The sequence below is a fragment of the Nycticebus coucang genome, chromosome 5, assembly GCF_027406575.1.
Source record: "Nycticebus coucang isolate mNycCou1 chromosome 5, mNycCou1.pri, whole genome shotgun sequence".
Taxonomy (NCBI): domain Eukaryota; kingdom Metazoa; phylum Chordata; class Mammalia; order Primates; family Lorisidae; genus Nycticebus; species Nycticebus coucang.
Genome location: NC_069784.1, coordinates 55,599,829 through 55,619,593, shown reverse-complemented (window position 1 = coordinate 55,619,593; position 19,765 = coordinate 55,599,829). Strand labels below are relative to the sequence as shown.

Here is a 19,765-nt window from a genome sequence, read left to right as displayed (position 1 = left end):
GCAGAAAACTCCTGGCAACATAAAAAACCAGTCCAGAGCAACCCCCCACAAGGGACGGTGAGGTAGCTATGGCAGAGGATGCCACCTATAAAGAAATGTTAGAAATGACAGAAAGAGAATTTAGAATACACATGATGAAAACAATGAAGGAAATGATGGAAACAATGAAGGAAACTGTTGAAAAAGTGGAATATCACCAAAAGGAAATCCAAAAACAGAATCAAATAAGAGATGAACGACATGAAGAATATAGAAAGGATATAGCAGAGCTGAAGGAACTGAAGCAGTCAATTAGGGAACTTAAAGATGCAATAGAAAGTATCAACAACAGATTAGACCATGCAGAAGAAAGAATTTCGGAGGTAGAGGACAAAGCTCTTGAGATAACTCAGTTAAAGAGGCAGTAAAGAGGGCGGCGCCTGTGGCTCAGTGAGTAGGGCACTGGCCCCATATACCGAGGGTGGTGGGTTCAAACCCAGCCCCGGCCGAACTGCAACAAAAAAATAGCCGGGCGTTGTGGCGGGCGCCTATAGTCCCAGCTGCTCGGGAGACTGAGGCAAGAGAATCACATAAGCCCAGGAGCTGGAGGTTGCTGTGAGCCGTGTGACGCCACGGCACTCTACCGAGGGCAGTAAAGTGAGACTCTGTCTCTACAAAAAAATAAAAAAAAAAAAGAGAGGCAGTAAAGGAGAGAGAGAAAGCAGAATGTTCACTGACAGAATTATGGGACTTTATGAAGTGTTCAAACATACAAGTTATAGGTATCCCAGAAGGGGAAAAGAATGCCCCAGGGGAATGGAAGCCATACTAGAGAATATTATAAATGAAAATTTCCCAAATATAACTAGATTCTGACACACTCCTTTCAGAGGGATATCGGACCCCAGGTCGCCTCAACTCGATAACAGAGCTTCTCCAAGACACATTGTGATGAACCTGTCCTAAGTCAAGACAAAAGAAAAGATATTGCAAGCTGCCAGGAGTAAGCGCCAGTTGACCTACAGGGGCAAATCCATCAGGGTGACTGCAGACTTCTCTAAAAAAACTTTTCAAGCCAGAAGACAATGGTCATCTACCTTTAATCTACTTAAAAAGAACAATTTCCAGCCCAGAATTCTGTATCCTGCTAAGCTAAACTTTAAAATTGACAGAGAAATCAAATCATTTACTGATATACAAACATTGATGAAATTCGCCACATCAAGACCAGCTCTACAGGAAATATTTCAACCTGTTCTACACACTGACCATCACAATGGATCAGCAGCAAAGTAAGAACTCAGAAACGAAAGGACAGAACCTAACTTCCACAATGATGCAAAAGATAAAACTAAGCAATGGACTCTCACAAAGTAAGACGAATAGAACGCTACCACACTTATCAACTATCTCAATAAATGTTAATGGCTTGAATTCCCCACTGAAGAGGCATAGATTGGCTGACTGGATTAAAAAACACAAGTCATCCATTTTCTGTCTGCAGGAAACACACCTGGCTTCAAAAGACAAATTAAAACTCCAAGTTAAGGGTTAGAAGACAATTTTTCAGGCAAATGGAATTCAGAAGAAAAGAGGAGTTGCAATCTTATTTTCAGATACATGTGGATTTAAAGCAACTAAAGACAAAGATGGTCACTTTATATTGGTCAAGGGAAAAATACAACAAGAAGACATTTCAATTCTAAATATTTATGCACCCAGATTTAAATGCTCCCAGATTCTTGAAACAGACCTTACTCAGTCTGAGCAATATGATATCTGATAAAACCATCATAACAGGAGACTTTAACACTCCTCCTACAGAGCTGGACAGATCCTCTAAACAGAAATTTAACAAAGATATAAAGACTTAAATGAGACCCTAGAACAACTGTGCTTGATAGACGCATATAGAACACTCCATCCCAAAGATAAAGAATATACAGAATATATATTCTTCTCATCACCCCATGGAACATTCTCCAAAATTGATCATATTCTATTGGGCTGGGGAAAGACTTCATGAAGAAGACTGCCATGGCAATTGCAACAACAACAAAAATAAGCAAACGGGACTTAATTAAACTGAAATGCTTCTGTACAGCTACGGAGACAACAACCACAGCAAAGAGACAACCTACACAATGGGAAAGGATATTTGCATATTTTAAATCAGACAAAAGTTTGATAACTAGGATCTATAGAGAACTCAAATTAATCCACATAAAATAAGCCAACAATCCCATATATCAATGGGCAAGAGACATGAATAAAACCTTCTTTCTCTAAAGAAGACAGATGAATGGCAAACAAACATATGAAAAAATGTTCGTCATCCCTACCCAATAGAGAAATGCAAATCAAAACCACCCTGAGATACCATCTAACCCCAGTGAGAATGGCCCACATCACAAAATCTCAAAACTGCAGATGCTGGCGTGGATGTGGAGAGAAGGGAACACTTTTACACTGCTGGTGGGACTGCAAACTAGTACAACCTTTCTGGAAGGAAGTATGGAGAAACCTCAAAGCACTCAAGCTAGACCTCCCATTTGATCCTGCAATCCCATTACTGGGCATCTACCCAGAAGGAAAAAAAATCCTTTTATCATAAGGACACTTGCACTAGACTGTTTATTGCAGCTCAATTTATAATTGCCAAAATGTGGAAACAGCCTAAATGCCCATCAACCCAGGAATGGATTAACAAGCTGTGGTATATGTACACCATGGAATACTATTCAGCCATTAAAAGAAATGGAGACTTTACATCCTTTGTATTAACCTAGATGGAAGCAGAACACATTATTCTTAGTAAAGCATCACAAGAATGGAGAAGCATGAATCCTATGTACTCAATTTTGATATGAGGGCAATTAAGGACAATTAAGGACACGGTGGGGGTGGGAGAAGTGGAGAGCAGAGAAAGAAGGAAGGAGGGGTGGGGAAAGGAAGAGCAGAGAGAGGGAAGGAGGGAGGGAGGTGGGGCTTTGGTGTGTGCCACACCTTTTGGGGGCAAGATATGATTGCAAGAGGGACTTTGCCTAACAAATGCAATCAGTGTAACCTGGTTTCTTTTTTTTTTTTTTTCTTTTGGCCGGGGCTGGGTTTGAACCCGCCACCTTTGGCATACGGGACCGGCACTCTACCCCTTTGAGCCACAGGCGCCGCCTGTAACCTGGTTTCTTATACCCTCAATTAATCCCCGACAATAAAAAAAAAGAAGACAGCAAAAAAAAAAAAAAAAAAATGTGGGAAGCCTATACCAAATTCAAGTGGTAAAAATAAATTGCCACACATTATAAATTTGGGGGAAAAAAAAGAAAAGAAAAGAAAAACTGAGGCAAGAGAACTGCTTGAGCCCAAGAGTTGGAGGTTGCTGTGAGCTATGACACCACAGCACTATATCCAGGGCACCAGCTTGAGACACTGTCTCAAAAAAAAAAAAAAAAAAATAGTATAGCCATTTAGAAGTAGGTTAGCCGTCCTGTATAAGATTAAATTTACACTTACCATAAGACCCTGCAACTCCACTTCTTGGCATTACTCAAAAGAAATGAAAACTCGTCTACATAAAGACCTGTATACAGGCCAGGCGTGTGGCTCACTCCTATAATCCTGGCACTCTAAGAGGCCGAGGAAAGTGGACTGTTTGGGGCGGCGCCTATGGCTCAGTGAGTAGGGCGCCGGCCCCATATGCCGAGGGTGGTGGGTTCAAACTGCAACAACAAAAAAATAGCTGGGCGTTGTGGTGGGCGCCTGTAGTCCCAGCTGCTCTGGAGGCTGAGGCAAGAGAATCACATAAGCCCAAGAGCTGGAGGTTGCTGTGAGCCGTGTGACACCACGGCACTCTACCGAGGGCAGTAAAGTGAGACTCTGTCTCTACAAAAAAAAAAAAAAAAGAAAGTGGACTGTTTGAGCTCAGGAGTTCGAGACCAGCTTGAACAAGAGTGAGACCTCATATCCACCAAAAATAGAAAAACTAGCTGGGTATTGTGGCCAGTGCCTGGAGTCCCAGCTACCAGGGAAGCTGAGGCAAGAAAATCACTTGAGCCTGAGTTGGAGGTTGCTGTGAGCTGTAACGTCACAGCACTCTACCCAAGGCGACAAAGTGAGACTCTGTCTCAAAAGAAAAAAAACACTGTACATTAATATTATTTCATGGCAGCTTTATTAATAATAGCCCCAAACTGGAAACAACTCAAAATGTATTAGTAATAAATAAATTGTAGTAATTGATACAATGGACTACTATTCAGTAATAAAAAGGAACAAATTATTAGCATATGCAACAATGAGTATCAATCTTAAAGGACTGCACCAAGTGAACACAGCCAAACACAAAGTTTATGCTGAATGTGTCCATTTGATTGTCCAGAAAAGGCAAAATACAGTGACAGAAAGTTATTGGTGGTTGGCAAGGGAAGACTAAGGGACATGAAGGGCCTTTTGGGGGTGAAGAGAATGTGGTAGTAGTAGTGGTAAGACTGAACACTTGCTAAAACTCATGAAAGTAGACATTTAACATAGGTGAATGGTGAATGTTAATATGGGTAAATAATACTTAATAAAATTAAAAAAAATTTTTTTGAGACTCATTATGTCACCCTTGGAAGAGTGCTGTGGCATCACAGCTCACAGTAACCTCAAACTCTTGGGCTTAAGTAATGCTCTTGCCTCAGCCTCCCAAGTAGCTGGGACTACAGGCACCTGCCACAAAGCCCAGCTATTTTTTTGCTGCAGTTGTTGAAACCGCCAGCCTCGGTGCATGTGGCCAGTGCCTAACCACTGAGCCATAGGCGCTGCCAAAGTTTATTTTTATTTTTTTCTATTCTTTTTTTTTTTTTGCAGTTTTTGGGCAGGGCTGGGTTTGAGCCCGCCACCTCTGGTATATGGGACTGGTGCCCTACTCCTTGAGCCACAGGCGCCACCCCAAAGTTGATTTTTTTTAAAGGACAACTAATAGTTTCACTCCTTTTCTCAAGTTCCCAAGGTCTTAGATAATTCCTAAAAGGTCTCAACAACCAGTATGCTCTACTTTGAGGACCTGACCTTGATTTTAATTCAAGTGTAAGCCTTATGATTCAAAGAGAACACTTTTGAAGTGTAAAACTCTACACTTTGTGTATGAATTCCAAGGCCATGATGATATAAGACCTATGTGTATCATCTCGGGCTAAATTATAGATGCAGTCACGAATATTTTTTTTTATTTTAATTTTTATTTTTTTAGAGACAGAGTCTCACTTTGTTGCTTTTGGTAGAGTGCCGTGGCATCATAGCTCACAGCAACCTCCAGCTCTTGGGCTTAGGTGATTCTCTTGCCTCAGCCTCCCAAGTAGCTGGGACAACGGCGCCCACCACAACACCCGGCTATTTTTTGTTGCCGTTTGGCTGGGGCCGGGTTTGAACCTGCCACCCTTGGTATATGGGGCTGGTGGCCTACTCACTAAGCCATAGGAGCCACTCGCAAATACTATTTAATCCTTTGCAACTTTTCTAGTTCCCTTGCTTTTCCCATCTTGTCACTAAAAACAATTTATCATAATTGTTTAGTAGCTCACTTGTATACAAGGTGATAAATCCCAGTTTCAAGAGATTACAACTTTAGTCAGCAGGTCAGTTTAAAACACCTATAGTTTTTTTTGCCAACATCTAACGGAACACACTACATTTTCTAATAATAACAAATATGGTAGCACCCATAGCTCAGTGGGTAGGGCGCCGACCATATACACCCAAGCTGGTGGGTTCGAACCCAGCTTGGGCCAACTGAACAACAATGACAACTACAACAATAAAAATAGCCACATATTGTAGCGGGCGCCTGTAGTCCCAGCTACTTGGGAGGGTGAGGCAAGAGAATCGCTTAAGCCCAAGAGTTTGAGGTTGCTATAAGCTGTGATGCTACGGCACTCAACCAACGGTGACATAGTGAGACTAGACTCTGTCTCAAAAAAAGAAAAGAACAACAAACATGTCTCACTGTATCAACACTCCCAAAATAATCAAAAGGAAATAAAACATCCTGCAACCAGGAGAAAAATTAAGTAGATTGGGCTATCTTAACTTTTACTGGCAATTAGGCTTTACAGAATAAACAAAGGCCTTCAGGGAAGGGGTTGGCATGTGAATCTCTTGAAATTCCAGATCGGCTTTCCTGCATCTCTACAGCAGGAGTAGATGAGAAATGTATGAAATAGCTCACGGGAATTGCATACAAAGTATAACTGGAACCTTGGGGAAAAAGCAGGGTTAAGTATTCACACAAATACCTCCAAAGAAAATGAAAAAGAACAAGATGTGGAAAGGAGTGTAGGACATACAGGTTCTGAAATGGATGAACCTCTATATTACCTGAATTAATTTAGAAGACATAATTTGTATTACCCAAAATATTTTAAAATTAATCTTGCTTGGGTTGGCACTCATAGCACAGTGGTTACGGTGCCGGCCACATACACGGAGGGTGGCAGGTTTGATCCCAGCCTGGGCCTTCTAAACAACAATGACAACTGCAACAACAACAACAAAACTTGCCAGGGGTTGTGGCGGGTGCCTGTAGTCCCAGAAACTCAGGAGGCTGAGGCAAGAAAATCACTTAAGCCCAAGAGTTTGACGTTGCTGTGAGCTGTGATGCCACAGCATGCTACCAAGGGCAACATACTGAGACCCCGCACCACCACCCCCAAAAATTAATCTTGCGCTACAGTTTCACAGAATCAGTATGAGAGATTTCTACTAGCAAAGACACATGGCAATTAAAAAAGAACAAACAAAAAAGAAACTGAAACAAAAACTCACACATTTTCAACAGACCAGAATACAATCTTCAAACTGCCTAGAAATAAAATGGAATTACGTTTAAGCAGAAATAGGACTCTTCTTTATTACTGCAGTTCATCTACAATAAAGCAGCATCAGTCTTTTATTTACATCTCAACCCATTTGCCTGCCAGACAAACTGACGAAGGTTGCAGTTTTTTATTCAAGTGCTATATTTTCAGAATGATAAGACTGGGGGAAACAAAAGCTACATGTTTGAGGATTGACTTGGGCTGACACTCACCACAAACTTCTCACCATTCTGCTCCACATGTTTGTATGTGGGGACCGATATGGGCACTGCTTGCTTTTCTGTATAATCATAGAATGACTGCCCCAGCGAGTCGTCACTGGGGTCTAGGTTATCTGCCTCGTGAGGAGGCACAGATAACACTGTCAAGATCAATTCCTTCTCTCCTGCTCGGATCAGGTCCACCACCTGCTTGTGTGTCGCCCCCTCAACATTCACGCCGTTCCTAAGGGGAAAAAGGGAAAAAGACAATCCCATAAACCAGAAGGGTCTGAACACCTTGTATCTCCACCCTCCGGCCCCCACTCCATGGTCACACAGTATGAACATAAAGTCAAAGATTAATCTGGTTCCAGAAAAGCTGCTTATGTTTTTACAGATCCTAATGTGAGTGAGCTTATGGCAAGGGGAAAACATGGAAATAGGTGAGAAGACCTACCCTTTCTCTTCTGGAATCCCACACACAGCTTTAGGAAAGCACATGGGAAAAAGGGGAAAGCTGAGGAGGAAACAAAGCAAAAAGCTAAACAGTCCAATTTCCTCATCCTAAATGAGCATGTATATAATACAATCAAAGTGGCTTTTCACAATCCTGCCACTTGAACTGTACTCTGTCCTTTTTAAACCTCACGGGAAGTCTGTTAAAAGAAACTTCATGGCCAGGCACAGTGGCTCATGCCTGTAATCCTAGCAGTCTGGGAGGCCAAGACAGGTAGATTGCTTGAGCTCATGAGTTCGAGACCAGCCTGAGCCACAGTGAGACCTTGTCTCTAAAAATAGCTGGGCATCGAGGTAGGTGTCTGTAGTCCCAGCTACTTGGGAGGCTGAGGCAAGAAGATCACTTAAGCCCAAGAGTTTAAGGTTGCTGTGAGCTGTGATGTTACAGCACTCTACAGAGGGTGACAAAGTGAGACTGTCTCAAAAAAAAAAAAAAACTTCACAAAATGCATTGGCTTAATTTGCAAATAAAGACTTAAAAAAAGCTGTAACTCAAGATAATTCCTCTATATTTATATCTAATTTCTCCTCATAGCCTCAAATTAGTCAACTTAATTTTCCTTTATACCAAGTTTTATTACTTTGGGAATTAAATGGTATTAATCAAGGCTGGGTGCGGTGGCTCTGGGGGGCACACGGATTGCCTGAGCTCACTGGATTGAGACCAGCCTGAGCAAGAACGACACCCTGTCCCTAAAAGTAGCCAGGTGTTGTGGCGGGCGCCTGTAGTCCTCATTACTCGGGAGGCTGAGGCAAGAGAATCGCCTAAGCCCAGGAGTTGGAGGTTGCTGTGAGCTGTGATGCCACAGCACTCTACCAAGGGCAATAAAGTAAGACTCTGTCTCTACAAAAAATAAATAAATAAATAATAAATGATATTAATCTTTATCCACACTAGTTTCCTCCATCACTTTTTTTTTTTAAAGGCAAGGTGATTACCTCTCTAAAATCTCATTACCTGACCTAACTTCTTCTTTTCTTCCAATCACTTCAATTAACCACTTCAAAATTCTACTTTTTCCTGCTCTGTGCTGCCTCACTTAAAGCCCTATGTGATGAGGTCAATCTAAAACACATAAACCAAAGGTTATATAGTAAATCAACCTACACATTTTCCCTGTTTTACTGTGTATAAAAAGCTGAAATAAGGAAAAGCCCCAATGTTTAGACTGAATGATAATTTTGTCAAGAAAGATGCTGAGTTTCACAAAACTCACTCGGCAAACAGAACCACCGTCCCAAAATGCTGACCCAGCCTGCTGTTTCAGCAAAAACTACTGGGCAGCTGTCCTACCTCCCATGGCCAACTCAAGAGTTAGGACATAAACACCTGGCCACTAATCAATTTAATATTTAAAGTTTATCTATCCTTTAGAGTTAATTTATTTTTCAGTCTTGTTCCAAATCATTAGGGTTTTCCTTCCTGAAAATAATGCTAACTTTACTTGTAAGCCTCCCATAAACTTTTCAGTCACTGAAATTGCCTGTCAGAAACATCATTTATATAAACAGAATAGGCAAGATATCACCCAGCTAGCCTCTTTTCTTAGTTAGGGTTTTTAGGGTTTAACAATCTAGCCAGTAAATTCAGGGCTCTTTCCATTTCGTAACTTAAAAGTCTAACATATACGAAAAAAAATCAATAATTTTACAAGCTAGCTATAGAAGAAAACAAAGAACCCTCTCCACTGGTGGAAATTTAGCCTTTTTATTGAGATTAGTCAGACTGTCTCAAAAACAAACAAAAAAAGGAATATGTAGTCCAACAAGTCTCAGAACTATTGCTTTCAATACACACCTCCACTCACTGAGGGTTTTTTTTGGTTTTTGTTTGTTTGAGACAGCTTCTCACTCTGTTGCCCAGACTAGAATGCCATAATGTCAGGCTAGCTCACAGTAACCTCAAACTCATGGGCTCAAACTGTCCTTCTGCCTCAGCCTCCTGAGTAACTTGGGACTATAGCACTCCATGAAGTCTGGCTAGTTTTTCTACTTTTACTATATAGGTTATTTATCTATTTATTATTTTTTTTGTAGAGACAGAGTCTCACTGTACCGCCCTCGGGTAGAGTGCCATGAAGTCACATGGCTCAGAGCAACCTCTAAGTCTCGGGCTTATGCGATTCTCTTGCCTCAGCCTCCCAAGCAGCTGGGACTACAGGCACCAGCCACAACGCCTGGCTATTTTTTTTTTTGTTGTTGTTGTTGCAGTTTGGCTGGGGCTGGTTTGAACCCGCATATGGGGCCGGTGCCCTACTCAATGAGCCACAGGCGCCGGCCGATTATTTATTTATTTAGACAAGCGTCTCACTCTTTGCCCTGGGTAAAGTGCCATACCTTCATCACAGCTCATAGCAACCTCAAATCCTGGGCTCAAGCAATCCTTCTGCCTCAGTTTTTCTATTTGTAGTAGAGATGGAGTCAAACTCTTGAGCTCCAGCAATCCTCCTGCCTGGCCCTCTCAGAGCAATAGTTATAGGCCTGAGCTACCACGTCTGGCCCATCCAGTTTTCAAATCAATGCTACTTGGGTCACTCTCAAAAATAATCCCTGAAGCTGGCACAGTGGCTCATGCCTGAGCTCACGAGTTCAGGACCAACCTGAGCAAGAGCTAGACCATCTCTAGTAAAAGTAGAAAAACTAGCTGGCAGGTACCTGTAGTCCTAGCTACTTAGGAGGCTGAAGCAAGAGGCTCACTTGAATCCAGGAATGTGAGGTTGCTGTGAGCTATGATGATGTCAGGGTACTCTACCAGAGTGACAGAGTGAGACTCTGTCTCAAAGAAAGAAAGAAAAAAAAAAAGCCTTGAGAATTGCCAGAAGAACTTCAGGGAGGCTTACACCAAGAGCAGCTAGGAAGCAAGGACACTTGCTGAGGTTTCACTTCTTTATTATTATAGTAAGACCAAGTTTCAAATAGGCCATCATCCCAAAAACTTCTTTAAAAAAGAAAGAGGAAAAAACTCCCAGTGTCATATCCTAAACACACTTGCTATTATTTATCTGGTTCAACTACAGAAGGAATGCTATACATTCTACAACTTAATACAAAGCGGGAAATTCCTTCATTCTTCCGAGGATGAAATGAGGTCAGTAAAAATCCCAGGACATCTGATTCGGAAAAAGAGCTCCCCTTCTACAAGAATTAAGAGGTCTTCACTGTCATAAAAATGTTTGCATGATATATTCCTTCCCACAAGAATGCTACTGTACACATACGAGGCTCAAATTAGGGGTAGCTCAATAGTTTGTACAAATCTGACATAAATAAGTGCAAAACACAAATTTGCAACAAAAGGAAAATTTTAGTACAGAGTTTGGGTTCAAAGCATGCCTTTGGGAGTCAAACATGCAAGACCTTACGTAAATTACTCCATCTAAACCTCAATTTTCTAACCCATAAGATGGAGTTACTGGAACACCTATAGTTAATGGAATTGTTGTCAAAACTGAGATAAAGCTCTCGTCTAGAACATGGTAACAAACTCATAAATGATAGCTATTTGTGTTGTAGTGTTTATAACAATTGGGCCAACAGGTTGGTAGTATTTTGGCATCCCTGATGATATAAATCCTTTCTACCACCAATTTCCCTTGCCTTTCTTCTGTCTTTGTGACATAATCTAGTTGGAATTCATTTGAAAGTAAATGATTAGGCCCTCAATGATAATGGGGGTTCACAAGATAGCCACCTTAACAAAACCACTGCATCAGGGAACTGCTAAGTCCCATCACACAAAAAGTACCTACTACCCAGGAGAGCCTACCAATCTATGCTTCCTCCATAAAGAAAGGTCGTAGCTTAAATACATTATTGAAAAAAATTCAACAGAGGCTCGGCGCCTGTAGCTCAGTGAGTAGGGCACCAACCATATAACACTGAGGCTGGCGGGTTCGAGCCTGGCCCGGGCCTACTAAACAACAATGACAACTATGTCAACAATGACAACAATGGCAACCAAAGAATAGCCGGGCATTGTGGTCGGCACCTATAGTCCCAGCTACTTGGGAGGCTGAGGCAAGAGAATCGCTTAAGCCCAAGAGTTTGAGGTTGCTGTGAGCTGTGACACCACAGCACGCTACCAAGGGCAACATAGTGAGACTCTATCTCAAAGAAAAAGAAAACAATTCAACAGATATGTGATTAAGCAAATAAAACAAATGTCAATTATAGAACCTAGGTGGTAGACATATAAATATTCACTGTACAATTGTTTCAACTTTTCTATATGTTTGATATTTTTCATAATGAAGAAAAAATGAAAGCTGCCAAAAAATTCCAGCAACCCACAAATATGACCAAAATTTTGTTTCCTTAGCCAACTAGAGGATACCTAATTTATGTCTTAAGCACTGTAAAGAGACACTTAATAAATTTAATAAAATGTTCAATTTTACATAAGACCAAATTTGGCCCCAATGGAGAAGCCTTAAGCTAGCTTATGGGAGTGGCTTCAAATGAGACTTCCTCTATTCAACCTAAATTAGCCAGCTAGGGTAACTGCAAAGCTAAAACAAACTCTCCCAAGAAGTAGGAGAAAAAGCTCTAGTCAGAATTTGTATGCTGCTTGTGAAGAAAGCTGTACATAAGGAAAACTACATATGCACCACAGCATGGAGCTATTCTACTTGTAAACAGAATACTGTTTTAACTCCCCTGTGATAGGCAACAAAGTAATTCAAGGGTAATTAGTCCCTCTGAAGCAGCCCATTAAAAATAAACAATGAATTCCTATAACTGCAAGCAATAAGACAGATATTTCAATTTTACGCAAATTAAAACACAACAGCTACACACACACAAGAATGGCTAAAATTCTAAAAAAGTTTTGCCCTGGATGTGGAACAATTACAATTTCATACCTTGCTAATAAGTGCATAAAACAAAGGAATAAATAAAAATCTAACAGGGGTCCTCAAACTATGGCCCATGGGCCACATGCGGTGGTGTGATTGTATTTGTTCCTGTTTTGTTTTTTACTTCAAAATAAGATATGTGCAGTGTGCATAGGAATTTGTTCATAGATTTTTTTTTTTTTTAACTATAGTCCAGCCCTCCAATGGTCTGAGGAACAGTGAACTGGCCCCTGTTTAAAAAGTTTGAGGACCCCTGATAGAAGTTTCTTAAAATGTTAACGTACATTTACTACAGGATCCAGCGTCCACTGCTGGGTATTTATCCAAAAGAAATAAACACACATCCACACAAACATCTATAGTTGAATGCTCATTGCTGCCTCACTCCTAATAGTTTAAAACTGAAAACGGCCCAAACGTCTATCAAAAGGTAAACAGATAAAGAAAAGAGAGAAAAGAATCTTATTAATTCCATTTACTTGAAGTTCCAGAATAGGCAAAACTACTCCATAGTGGTGGAAATCAGATCAGTGGTTGTCTGGAGGAAGGGTAAGTACCGAATGCAGTGGGCACAAGGGAAGTGATGGGAGAGTTCTAGATCTTGATTGAGGTGGTGGTTAAACAGTGTATACTTTTGTCAAAACGCCAACTCTACCCTTACTCAATATGTGTGCATTTGATTGTATGTACATTAAGCCTCAGTAAAGTTTTCTTTTTGTTTTTGTTTTGAGACAGTCTCACTATGTCACCCTGGGTAGCGTGCCGTGGCATCACAGCTCACAGCAACCTCAAACTCTTGGGCTTGAGTGATTCTCTTGCCTTAGCCTCCCAAGTAGCTGGGACTACAGGCGCCTGCCACAACACTCGGCTATTTTTTTGTTCCAGTTGTTGTTTAGCCAGCCCAGGCCGGGTTCAAAAACCTTTCAGCCTCGGTGTATGTGGCTGGCGCCATAACCACTGTACTACAGATGCCAAGCCAAGCCTCAGTAAAGTTGCTTTAAAAATAAAAATTATGGTCAGAGAGAGCAAGAGTGAGGCCCCTTTTCTACTAAAAATAGAAAAATGAGCTGGGTGTTGTGGCAGTGCCTGTAGTCCCAGCTACTTGGGAGGTTGAGGCAGGGGGATCATCTGAGTCCAGGGCTTTGGGGTTGCTATAAACTAGGCTGACACCATGGCACTCTATCCCAGGCGAAAGTGAGATTTTGTCTCAAAAAAAAAAAAAAATGTGACACTCTCATCTGTAAGTGTGAAATAGTAGCCCATCACGTGGATGAAACATAATCTCTATTCCACTTTTAGATCACTCTGAGGTATTTTTTGGGTTGTCTTTGCTGGTATAAACAATATTATGAAGATCCTAGTAAATGAATCTATACATATCTACAACATAAAAGTATTCAAAGAATAAAATACGTGCTTTTTCTTTCACCTTCCACATCTGTGTGGAAAACATGCTAAACTTTGGATACTTCCAAGTCTTACAAGCATATTTCATGGAAGTGATAAAGTGAAGGGAAATCAAGCCAGAGCTAGTTTTACTCGTCCTGTTGCTTTGGCTTTCGTCCTAATCTCTTATAAGCAAAAGGACACATATTTCAAGCCTAGGAGACTTAAGAACCTCAGCAACAGATGATTATGAATTCAAGGCAGATAGCAGCAACATCTCTCTCAAGTATGTCAAAGCCATAATATTAGGACCAAGAGTCAATCAAGTTCATCAAACCCTACATTAATGCCATTATATTGCCTTACAAATATAATTCAGATTGTTTCATGGGAGGCCTAGAATCCATTCGTTAGATTTTTTAGTATTCAAGACCATAAAGCATTTTCTTGTAAAAGACTATTTGAAAAAAAAATTTGTGCAGCCAAATATCTAACATTTACAGACACCGAAGTACATCAAACATATGGACTGTAAAACATCTTTTAAAATACTTATGGGCAGCTGGGCGCATTGGCCCACACTGTAGTAATTCCAGTACTCTGGGAAGCCGAGGTGGATGAATTGCCTGAGTTCATAGGTTTGAGACCAGCCTGAGCCAGAGCGAGATCCCCACCTCTAAAAATAGCCAGGCGCTGTGGCAGGCACCTGTAATCCCAGCTACTGGGGGGGCTGAGGCAAGAGAATAGCTTGAGCCCAAGAGTTAGAGGTTGCTGTGAGCTACACACTACCAGGGGTGACAAAGTGAGACTCTGTCTCAAAAAAAAAAAAAAAAAAAACAGTTATGGCCAGGCACAGGGGCTTATACCTATAATCCTAGTACTTTGGGAGGCTGTGTGACAGGATCACTTGAGCCTAGGATATCGAGATCAGCCTGGATAATAGTGACACCTGTACCCCATCAAAAGTAGAAAAATGAGCCAAATTTGGTGGTGGCACCTGTCGTCTCGGCTACTGGGAGGCCGAGGCATGAGGATCCCTTGAGCGCAGGAGTTTGTGGGTTTGAGAGTTTGAGGGTTTGAGGTTGCTGTGAGCTGTGATGCAATAGCACTGTAGCCTGGGCAACAGAGTAAGACTCTGTATCAAAAAAAAAAAAAATAAAAATGAAGACTATAATGCAAACACAGGAAAGATTTTGTATTGTTACAATGCAAAAACGTATTATAAATTGTTTTTTTCTCACTTAAAATAAAACATGTTATCCATTTTGATACTAAACATAGAAAATATTTTTGCCCTTCAGTGCCCTTAGAGCAGTGGTTACAGCGCCAGCCACATGCACAGAGGCTGGCAGGTTCCAACCCGGCCTGGGACCAGCTAAACAACAACTGCAACAACACCACCAACAACAAAATCCAGGCATTGTGGCAGGTGCCTGTAGTCCCAGCTAGGAAGCTGAGGCAAGAGAATCGCTTAAGCCCAAGAGTTTGAGGTTGGAGGTTGCTGTGAGCTGTGACGCCATAGCACTGTCTCAAAAAAAAAAAAACGCCACAACGCCTGGCTATTTTTTGTTGCAGTTTGGCCGGGGCCAGGTTCAAACCCACACACCTTCAGTATGTGAGGCTGGCACCCTACTCACTGAGCCACAGGTGCTGCCCAGTAATGAAATTTCATATGCAACACCAAAAAGCACTAATCTACAAAAGAAAAAATTGCTACCCTTAACTTTATTAAAATTTAAATTTCTGCTCTGTGGAAGACATTATTCTTAGTAAAGCATCACAAAAATGGAGAAGCATGAATCCTATGTACGCAATCTTGATATGAGGACAATTAATGACAATTAAGTTTATGGGGGGGGAAGCAGAAAGAGGGATGGAGGGAGGAGGGTGGGGCCTTAGTGTGAGTCACACTTTATGGGGGCAAGACATGATTGCAAGAGGGACTTTACCTAACAATTGCAATCAGTGTAACTGGCTTATTGTACCCTCAATGAATCCCCAACAATAAAAAAAAAAAAAAGGAAAAAAAAAAAAAAAGATAATGTTTAGAGGATAAAAAAACAGGTGGATTTCTTCCTGGTTGGAAATCTTGACCTACCTGCATCCAGGTGGAATAAAGCCATTGTTTTTTTTGTTGTTGTTGTTGAGACAGGGTCCCACCCTATGCCTCTGAGCAGAGTGCAGTGGGCGTGGTAGCTCACCACAACCTCAGACTCCGCTGCCTCAGCCTCCGGAAGCCGCTGGGATTACAGGGGCTCGCCGGGGCGCCCAGCTGGGTTTTTCCATTTTTTTCATGAGTCGGGGTCTCACTGTAGCTCAGGCGAATAAAGCCATTTTAATTGCACAAAACCGGGCCTCCATTTTCCTTTCGTCTTGCGCCTCAGAATAATCTTTCATCTTTGGCTCCACAACCTTTCACTTGATACTGAACCCAGTACAGGGAGAAGCCCCTTTGAGGGTCCTAAGTATACTCCATCAGACCCTGCTAAAATGGACCCTTCTTCCGGTGAGAGGAAAGAAAATGGGATACCTCTCTGACCCTGACTAAACTTCATCCATCTAACCATGAGTTTTTTCATCTAGAACTCCTTTTCTAAACTTCTTTAAACTTCTCTTCCCATCCCCTACTTTTTTTCTTTTTTAAAGCAAACTATTTTTTTGAGTCAGAGTCTCACTTTGTCACCCTCAGTAGAGGTAGCATCACAGCTCACAGCAACCTCCACCTCTTGGGCTTAGGCGATTCTCTTGCCTCAGCCTCCCAAGTAGCTGGGACCACAGGTGCCTGCCACAACGCCCAGCTATTTTTTGTTGCAGTTTGGCCAGGGCTGGGTTTGAACCTGCCACCCTTGGTATATGGGGCCGGCACCCTACCCACTGAGCCACAGGCGCCACCCCCCATCCTCTACTCTTAACTTCCTATTTCCTTTCTCTTCCTCCTCTCATTTTTTTTTTCTGCTGGTTTCACACATAGAGGCCTTACTTCCCTGATCTCTCAGCCCCAGCCACCTCACGGATCCAGGCTTGCCCACCCTCCCAGTGCCTCATGTTCATTCAGGAATGCCCTCTTGTAGGCCTGAGCTCCAGCTGGTTCCCTAGTCTTGCTCCTCTAGTGCCCTACTGTGGGCCTAAAAGCCTCGGACTGGTTAAGGTCACATGCAGAGACCAGGCCCTCTTTTAACCAAAGTCATAAGCACAGAGTCCCAGTAATCTCCTGACACCAGGCTTGTCCTCAGTCCATTGCCATACTATGGGCTGGACCATTTTTGGTAGTTCTGTGAGGCAAGCTCACTCATCCAGTGCCCTTCTGGAGGCCTGGATCACCATTTTTTCCGGCTGGTCTTTCTTCTTCCTCCTCCTATGTTCTCCCTTTAATCTCATTTCTTTACCTACCTCCAGTTTTTGATACGGGTACCGCTCAGTCACAGATTTCCCCTTGCTCACCTCTAAGCTGCCTTTTACCTCCAGAATCAACGGATTCCCCCTTCTTCACCTCTAAACTGCCTTTTGACTAATCTCAATCCTCTAAAGCTCTATCCTGACCTCAAAACATCTTTTTTTTTTCTGTAATACTGCTTGGCCTATGTACAAGCTTGACAGTGGCCTCAATGTGGCACCTTGGGTCTCTCAACTCTCACTAATAATTACTGTCAAAAATTAGGCAAATGGTCAGAGATCTCTTATATCCAGTCATTTCTGATACTCCAAAACATTCCTTCCCTGTGTTCATCCTGTGAACCCTCTCACATCCTCCTGGCTCAGGTAACACCAGCTTCTCCTGATACCCTTCCACAACCCCTACTGCTCCTTTCCAACCCCCTTCCTACAAACCCTCCATTCTCTCAATCAGAACACCCGGAAAGTTTCTCTGTGTAGGATACCTCTCTTCTGTCTATAACCTCCCATCAGTCACCCATTTTGATTGCCCTCCAACCCCTACCCACCCTCTGTTGCACATGGTAGGGAAAAATGGGTAATTTCCCCCAGGGCCCACAGACCTCCCAGGCAGATCTCATTGATCTGGCCTTCAAGGTGAGGCAGTGCCTCTCAGAGCTCCAGTATTGGCTTCCACCATTAATCAAAACTGGGCTACTGCTTAAAACTCCATGAGGTGTTCCAAAAAAACCAAAATCTTCCACAGGATCATGGTTTAAGTGCAGCAAACCAGGCTTCTAGGCAAAAGCAGTGCCCCAAATCCAACCCTCCCTCTGTGTCCAGCACGCAGAGATTTGGCTGCCTGGGTCTTTCTGAAGATTTAATGCAGACACCCTCAGAACATGGCTGAAATTCCCTAGCTGCAAAAAACCAATGACCCCCGGAAAATCAGAATGCCTCTTGGACACTGTCCTGGAAAATTGAATTCTAGGTATTTTTGCTTAAAGAAGGTAAGCTGACCTTTTCTCTTTTCTAACAAACACAGGAGCAACTTGATCCACACTGCCACCTTGTAAAACTCCTAAAAACAGGCAGAGATCTCAGTAATGCGTATTAGATGTCCACTAATACTGCCAGGATTGCAGGCAGCCCTGGCAACTCCAACTGGTTCCCGCCTCTCACTGTCCATCTTCCTCTTTGGTTATTGTCTCATAACGTCACTAATTGTGACTTTTTTCTCATTTTCAGTTACGAACCAATAACCCTCCGCCTCATGTCTCAATTTATTAACCAGTCACCCCAAAACAACTCCTTCTATCCTTACCTTACTGGGTACCAACCAGCTGAGACTGAAAAAGCCAGAGTTCCTGTAGACACCATTCCTTACCCCTCTCCCTCCCATTCTCTTTACAGGCCAGCCCATACAGCCCCTCTCTGAAGGAATAGTCAAAGAGATACCACACCCATTATCCCGCCTCCTTATAATAGACAAAGAAACTGGGATGATAGGATCAAACCCCGCCCAAGAAGGGAGGACCCGCCTAAAAGAATCGACCCCCTACCCTCTCCCACCAGATGTCCCACCTAAGAAAGGTGAATGGGTCAACCCCCTACCCTACCCCACCAGATGTCCCACCTGGGAAAGGTAAATGGGTCAACCCTCACCCTTACAACAGATGTCCAACCCAGGAAAGGGAATGTCCCAACATCCACCTTCCTGACCTTTAAACCCCCCATTTGTCATTACCCACATGTGGATTTCTTCCTGGTTGGAAATCTCACCCCACCTGCACCCAGATGGAATAAAGCCATTTTAATTGCAATAAAAAAAAGGATGAAAAAACAAGCCAGACAAGGAAAAAGTATTGGCAAAACACATACCAAATAAAGGGTTTGTAACAGACATATACAGTAATTATTAAAACTTATTGGTTTTTTTTTTTTTTTGGCTGGGGCTGGGTTTGAACCCACCACCTCTGGCATATGGGACTGGTGCTCTACTCCTTGAGCCACAGGCGCCACCCAAAAACTTATTAACCCACATCTAACTCAAAGGAAAAAAACAAATGCCCTCAACGATAAGAAAACATAGGCTCGGCACCTGTAGCTCAAGCTGCTAAGGCGCCAGCCACATACACCAGAGCTGACAGGTTGGAATCTGGCCCAGGGCCTGCCAAACAATGACAACTACAACCAAAAAACAGCCAGGCACTGGGGCAGGCGCCTGTAGTCCCAGCTACTCAGGAGGCTGAAGCAAGAGAATCTCTTAAGCCCAGGAGTTAGAGGTTATTGTTAGCTGTGATGCCACAGCACCCTACCCAAGGCGGCAGCTTGAGGCTCTGTCTCAAAAAAAAAAAAAAAACACCAATAAGAAAACATACCAAAAAAAATAGTATTTAAAAATGGGCAAAATGTCGGGCAGCCCCTGTGGCTCAAGGAGTAGGGCGCCGGTCTCATATGCCGGAGGTGGCGGGTTCAAACCTAGCCCTGGCCAAAAATCACAAAAAAAAAAAAAAAATGGGCAAAATGTCTGGATAGATACCTCATCAAAGATATACAGATGGCAAATAAACATATGAAAAGATGCTCAAGGCTGGGC

General features: G+C 42.4%; 1 protein-coding gene across 1 annotated transcript in view; it reads right to left on the bottom strand.

The window, feature by feature from the left end:
* Window positions 1-19,765, bottom strand: part of SNX27 (sorting nexin 27) — a 114,445-nt gene that overhangs the window by 68,601 nt on the left and 26,079 nt on the right. The window contains exon 2 of the mRNA XM_053591559.1: window positions 7,049-7,280. Coding sequence (XP_053447534.1) covers window positions 7,049-7,280 — 232 coding nt within the window. The remainder of the gene's footprint in view (window positions 1-7,048; window positions 7,281-19,765) is intronic.